The sequence below is a fragment of the Eleutherodactylus coqui genome, chromosome 5, assembly GCF_035609145.1.
Source record: "Eleutherodactylus coqui strain aEleCoq1 chromosome 5, aEleCoq1.hap1, whole genome shotgun sequence".
In the NCBI taxonomy this organism is placed as follows: Eukaryota; Metazoa; Chordata; class Amphibia; order Anura; family Eleutherodactylidae; genus Eleutherodactylus; species Eleutherodactylus coqui.
In genome coordinates, this window is record NC_089841.1 from 91,639,684 (window position 1) to 91,646,299 (window position 6,616).

The following is a 6,616-nucleotide window of genomic DNA, read 5'->3' on the forward strand; positions in this document are numbered from 1 at the left end:
GGCTGAAAGTCAGTGCTAAGAACCTGGGAACGAAAAGTGAGCGAATTTTTTGTGCATTTACACTAAACGATTATCGCTCAAATTCATTCGTTTGCAGGTATTTTGAGCGGTAATCGTGCCGTGTAATTGGCCTTCGAGCAGTCGGTCATAAGCGAAGGTAAACCGGCTGCTAGCGGCGGCGTCACTCGCTCGTCCGTATCTACTAGTCTACAACGTACTGCCAGTGGGTGTAGTACCCGTGTATGGGCAGCAGGTGGCAGCAAAGTAGCCACCGCGCCGGAAGGAAGTGCGGCGAGGGCTCTCTGTACTTCCGCTGCTGCCCGTGGACGCACGGGGAGAAGGTCAGTGTCGGCTTGCCGGGAGTGCTGAGACTTGCAGTTCTCCTGCTCGGTGACTACCTGTACAGACGATGCGGCCGGGCGCAGGTTGTTCTTGCTCGCCTGTACTATATGGCGGCTGGGCAGCCGGGGAAGAGGTGACTGCACGTGCTCTTATTATGGGGGCGGCAGGTGGGCTACACAGTATAGTTAGCTGTGGTCAAGCAGGAACTTGTATTAGACCTTATTGGCCTCTCAGCTGGCAGGGTTGTGCGCGGCCGCCGGTTATGTGCCGCCATTGGTTCTTCTCACTTTCAATGTCCGTAGTAACCGTTGCGTTGTTCGCGGCGCGTCGTCTTCTCCGCAGGGCCGGCTTGTACAGAGGTTGTAGTCATTTTTCACGGAGTCCGCAGTTGAGTGCGCCGGTCTTGTCCCCGTGGCGGCCTTTGTGCACAGACTCCACCCTGATATCCGTGTTGGGATCCTCGTGTTTTCTGCGTCGGTGGAAATTCGAAATCCAAATCGCAAGAGGAATCCACTGGGCGTGAACACACACTTATGTTCTCACGTAGCGGAAATTGTGTCCCCCAAATCCACGTCAAAACTGTAACGAAAACTGCGTCCTAATCCGTGGCGTTGGTGCGGATGGCAATGCGGATCCGCAGCAGATTTCATCTGTTCAACCAAAGGGCCGGTGTCTGCAGCGGATGTGCGCCAAAACCCGCGCCAGTACAGATTTTGATGTTTGTTTTTTTTTAAAATGGAATTTGCTGCAGATTTTGAGGCATATTTTCCGCTGTGGAAAATCAGCGCCAAATTCCGTTACGTGCGAACGTGCCCTTAAGGGCTTAGTGATGCAAACACGTTTGTGCAGCGTATTGCGCGCAGTGAATAGGGCCCATTGGTTTCAATGGGTTCGTTCACAAGTCTATTTTGTCTGCACCAAAAAATATCCCGCGGTCTGTGTGCGTATCACACACGGAACAAAGTGCCTATTAACTAATTTACCATAATTGCGCAGTGAAATATTTGAGAACATGTTTGTGTGCTTCTTTTTTTTTATTTTTTTTTGCGCTTTAAAAAAAAATACAGTAAAACACGCACAACCACGTGCAGAACCGTAACGCCAAGCGTGCAAATGCACTTGCGCCCGTGTGAAGCCGATCTCAGGCCACTCTTGCGAGCCTTTGTAAAAATGCTGTATTTTTCAGTGTTTTTGTGAGCGTTTGTCTGCATTTTTACTACGTATTTTGTGCCGTAAAAACGCGGGCAAAGTAAATGGATAACGCCACTATTTTGTCGGCCTCCGAGTGGCATTGTAAGCAGCGTTTAAAAAAAAAAAAAAAACACACTGAACACCCGAAAATAGAACGTACTGCGTTCGTTTTAGCGCGTGTTATAAACGCTGCACTAAACCGCTCATCTGAGAAGCCCCATTGAACTGAATGGAGGCTTTGTGCAGTGTTTTTGGTGGCCCTTAAAAGCACCCGCTTAAGGGCTTATTCCCACGGGCGGATTGTCACCGCATATTACACGTATTTCCCAGGCAACATCCACGTTGGCGCTGCGAGGGAACATCTGTATAAAACGAAATAAACCACAGCGCGCTCTATTTCTCCGTGTTTTAAATAAGGAAGATGGATCAGCCCCGCTGGCACAGGGCCGGGAATTTGAAGAAAAAAACTTCACACTGCGCATGTCAATGACGGCAGAATCGCGGATGCGCGCAGTGCCAATCGCAGCCCGTACATGATCTCAGCTGGCAGAGCCAATTGGCTGCGATGCTGCGAGATACTTGCAGTGTTGTGCGCATTCGCCACTTTGAATGAGCCCAAATTCTGTAAAAAAAAACAAAAAACCACATGCATGTGTGAGAGAGGCCGAAGGCTACTCTCACAGACCCATTTTTTATGACTATGTGTGAAATCGCGGTACATGGCGCCCATTCATTTCAATGGGGCCTGGGGACATTTAACGCGAATGTCAATGGGCCTTTCTAATGTTAAAAACGCATCGCACAAAAATCGTAACGCACAAACTTGCGATGCGCTTTTTACATGAGAAAGTCCCATTGACATTCGCGTTAAAAAACCGCAAGTGGGTGTGAGCCCTAGGGGTATGACCACCGGTCAATCTTTCGCTGTGGATTTTTTTTTCACACTCTACATTACAGCTTGCCGTCTGCGCAGTATGGGTTGTAGTGCAAGTCGAGGAGGTAAGTAGTGTCTGCTGGAGGCATGAGAAGGTGGAGCGGTCCCCTGTACTGCCTCCTACTGGTTATATCCTCCTACAGTAACAATGCGGGTGCTCACCCACTTCTGCTTCTGGGAAGTGACTTCAGCATTTTGCAGTGACAGACTGGATCTCCATGTCTATAGTATTGCAGGACGGCGCAGCAGCCCAGTAATGGGTTAATTCCTTATAGCATGTGTCCGGCCCAGATATCACAATATTGTATCACCGCAGATGAAGCTCATTCTTTGTAAGATGAAAAGAAATGCAATTTTCTAATGTCCTTTGTGTGATTTGCTGGCAGTTTTTCAGATCTCTGCTTGCAGTCGTTGAACGGGTAATGTGAAGATTGCATTGGTTGTGATGATGGCAACGGACTGATCTGTGCCTTCTGCCCCTACAGCTATGAGCCACAATGATCAGGCACAGCAAGCTCCAGAAACAGGTCCTGAGTCTCTACAAACAGTTTTTACGGGCCGGAAAGGACAAACCGGGTTTTGTACCCCGAATCCAGCATGAATTCAAGAAAAATGCCAAAATTCCCCGGACGGACGTCATGCACATAGAATATCTCCTGCGGCGCGGCTGGAGGCAGCTGGACCAGCTGAAGGATGTCCACACTAAACAGCTGGGGGCCTTCATCAGGACATCCTCTGAAGATAAAGCTCCTCCGGGATCATAAGTGGAAGCGGTGGTCTCCTGCGACGTACCCCCTATACACTCCATATACCTGGTGGGTCTTATCATGTATACTGGGAGGCTCCCACTTACAATGTATCTCCATTACTTGGCCCTTATGTCGCTTCTCTGTGTTTTATGTCCTGGATTGGGCCAGCAGCCATCAGATACATAGCATGCAGAGATGCACATGTCTTCTATAGAAGCCTACTTTGCTTAAAGGGGTTGTCCCACGGTGAAATCCAAATTTTTTTTTAAGTTACCCCCGCATTCTGCCCCATTAAAATCAATTCCGTTAATTATTTAAAAAAAAAAAAAAAAATCACTTACCCGCATCCCCGTTCGCGCAGCATCTTCTTTTCTTCTTTTAAAGATGGCCGCTGGTTCTTCTCCCCTGGTGCACCGCTGGCTCTTCTCCCCTGGTGCACCGCTGGCTCTTCTCCCCTGGTGCACCGCTGGCTCTTCTCCCCTGGTGCACCGCTGGCTCTTCTCCCCTGGTGCACCGCTGGCTCTTCTCCCCTGGTGCACCGCTGGCTCTTCTCCCCTGGTGCACCGCTGGCTCTTCTCCCCTGGTGCACCGCTGGCCCTTCTCCCCTGGTGCTCCGCTGGCCCTTCTCCCCTGGTGCTCCGCTGGCCCTTCTCCCCTGGTGCTCCGCTGGCCCTTCTCCCCTGGTGCACCGCTGGCCCTTCTCCCCTGGTGCACCGCTGGCCCTTCTCCCCTGGTGCACCGCTGGCCCTTCTCCCCTGGTGCACCGCTGGCCCTTCTCCCCTGGTGCACCGCTGGCCCTTCTCCCCTGGTGCACCGCTGGCCCTTCTCCCCTGGTGCACCGCTGGCCCTTCTCCCCTGGTGCACCGCTGGCCCTTCTCCCCTGGTGCACCGCTGGCCCTTCTCCCCTGGTGCACCGCTGGCCCTTCTCCCCTGGTGCACCGCTGGCCCTTCTCCCCTGGTGCACCGCTGGCCCTTCTCCCCTGGTGCACCGCTGGCCCTTCTCCCCTGGTGCACCGCTGGCCCTTCTCCCCTGGTGCACCGCTGGCCCTTCTCCCCTGGTGCACCGCTGGCCCTTCTCCCCTGGTGCACCGCTGGCCCTTCTCCCCTGGTGCACCGCTGGCCCTTCTCCCCTGGTGCACCGCTGGCCCTTCTCCCCTGGTGCACCGCTGGCCCTTCTCCCCTGGTGCACCGCTGGCCCTTCTCCCCTGGTGCACCGCTGGCCCTTCTCCCCTGGTGCACCGCTGGCCCTTCTCCCCTGGTGCACCGCTGGCCCTTCTCCCCTGGTGCTCCGCTGGCCCTTCTCCCCTGGTGCACCGCTGGCCCTTCTCCCCTGGTGCTCCGCTGGCCCTTCTCCCCTGGTGCACCGCTGGCCCTTCTCCCCTGGTGCTCCGCTGGCCCTTCTCCCCTGGTGCACCGCTGGCCCTTCTCCCCTGGTGCACCGCTGGCCCTTCTCCCCTGGTGATCCATGGAGACGGGGACGCCAGCAGCGGAGGGGGTAAGTGAATAACTTCTGTATGGCTCATATTTAATGCACGATGTATATTACAAAGTGCATTAATATGGCCATACAAAAGTGTATAACCCCACTTGCTTTCGCGGGACAACCCCTTTAAGGATGCAGCAATTTTTTGGGTGATTTTTATTTCTTTTTCCAAAAGCCGTAACTTTTTAAAAATTTTTTATTTTTCCGTGAAGATAGCCGTATGAAGGCTTGTATTTTGTGTGACAAGCTGTAGTTTTTATCGCTACCGTTTTTTGGATACATGTAATGCATTGTGTAGCTTTTATAACACTTTTTAGAGGGGAGGGAGAAAAATGTTCATTTGTTTAAACCCATTAAGGATGCAGCCTTTTCCTTTTTTTCCAGTTCCTCCGCTTTATTTATCTATCAATTAAGCTGTTGGAGGGCTTGTTTTTTTGCAGGACAAGTTGTATTTTTCAATGCGCTTCTTCCAGGTTCTGAGTGGCTGGGCCAGGTTAGTATAAAATTTCTTAAGGCCATTTAACCTTTTTTAAGTACCAAAATCTCCTTTTAAATGGTACTGATAAGTAAAAAAAAAAAAACCTCATCCTGCATAAAATAAGCCCACAGCTATGTCGCCATTTAAAAAAAGTTACGGCTGTTGGAAGGTGAGGGTGAAAAAGCAAGAAAAAAAATCTAAATCTCTGGTCTTGAAAGGGTTAAGGTGCATGTTGTTATGATGGGGCTGGAGACATGAGAAGGTGGAGCGGTCCCTTGTACTGCCTCCTACTGGTTATATTCTCCTACAGTAACAATGCGGGTGCTCACCCACTTCCCGTTTTCGATGGGAAGTTACTTTCACCTTCGCACTGACAATATAGATTTTCCGTCTTGTGTTAATGACGCACCACTAAGGGAAGCTTCTTGGACACAACTGTGCTGTGGCCTCCATTCATTCCTCCCCGTGCTGATGGCACATGTAATCGCTGGGTTCTTCACATTGTATGACAAGACTTGGATGTGTTTTGTACAGTGGAATGCATTGGTGCTATAAAAGTGATGCGAATGTAAAATAATTGATGCGTCAACTGAATGGAAATTGTAACTGGTTTGTGTTTCTCATCCTTAGGACAGATGTGACTGTGCCAGTAAAGCTGCAGCCATCCGAAGCTCATGCCGAGAGCAGGATAGTAAGAATGGTGGAGCAACCCCTGCGAAAAATAGGCAAAGGAATTTGGGATAATGGCCTCTTTTTCAAGAGAGATGGGCTGAAGTTTTTTAACATAATGGAAATAATCCCTGTATACAGCAGGACATAGCAGACTCGGCTGAGGATGTGATGTGGGGTCTTTCTTTGAACTGATACATTTAGTATGAATGCACTAAGGCTCTGTGATCCCACTGTATCTGGCTGCAAAGCGATGGAGCTTTAATTCTAATTCCGTTGAATTCATTTTCTTGCATGTAATGCTAAGTGAGCAGACACAGGGTCTTCAAAGGCATCCTGTCAGTGTAGTGACACATGCAGATTTTAGTGGTCTGCCAATTAAATGGACACTAACTTTCCACACAACGTATGCTGATTTAACAACCTATGTGTATATAATAAATATTTTAATATACTTGCAATTAAATGTTTTTTCTTTTGTTTTACTGAAAATCAAGTTTGAACTGGCTGCCAATAGGGGTCTCCTTTTTCAGAATCTTTGCAATCCACTGCTTGTTGTTAGGTATTTGGCTTCTCTAGTAACAGGGACGTTGCTAGTTACTACATGCACCAGAGGGGCCTTGCATCTGACTGGAGCAGGGCTATTCAAGACAGCGTGGGAAGTCTCAACCAGTACCCCACTAATAGAATAGCTGCTTGGGACACATCCCACACCTGGAAGCTGACTGCAGCTGAAAAATACAAAAATCTACATGGAAAATTGAATTGAT

The 6,616-nt window shown here is 49.9% G+C and overlaps 1 protein-coding gene and 1 non-coding gene across 6 annotated transcripts; both read left to right on the top strand.

The window, feature by feature from the left end:
- The first annotated feature begins 265 nt into the window (after positions 1–265).
- SDHAF1 (succinate dehydrogenase complex assembly factor 1) lies at positions 266–6,301 on the top strand. Of its 5 annotated transcripts, XM_066602856.1 has the most exons (4): positions 266–341; positions 2,953–3,282; positions 5,140–5,192; positions 5,808–6,301. In XM_066602856.1, the coding sequence occupies exon 2, from the start codon at positions 2,965–2,967 to the stop codon at positions 3,229–3,231; it is 267 nt and encodes an 88-aa protein (XP_066458953.1). In that variant the 5' UTR covers positions 266–341; positions 2,953–2,964; the 3' UTR covers positions 3,232–3,282; positions 5,140–5,192; positions 5,808–6,301. The 5 variants fall into 5 exon arrangements, with proteins under 5 accessions (XP_066458953.1, XP_066458949.1, XP_066458954.1 ...); XM_066602852.1 differs by lacking the exon at positions 5,140–5,192; XM_066602857.1 differs by lacking the exon at positions 5,140–5,192 and having other exon boundaries at positions 5,813–6,301.
- On the top strand, positions 2,548–2,664 carry LOC136630998 (small nucleolar RNA SNORA47). The gene has a single exon (XR_010792999.1). It is a non-coding gene; the product is annotated as a small nucleolar RNA SNORA47 (small nucleolar RNA).
- Positions 6,302–6,616: the final 315 nt, after the last annotated feature.

Coding starts and splice junctions, on each gene's coding strand:
- SDHAF1 (XM_066602856.1), top strand. CDS start 2,965: ATGATCAGGCACAGCAAGCTCCAGAAACAGGTCCTGAGTCTCTACAAA.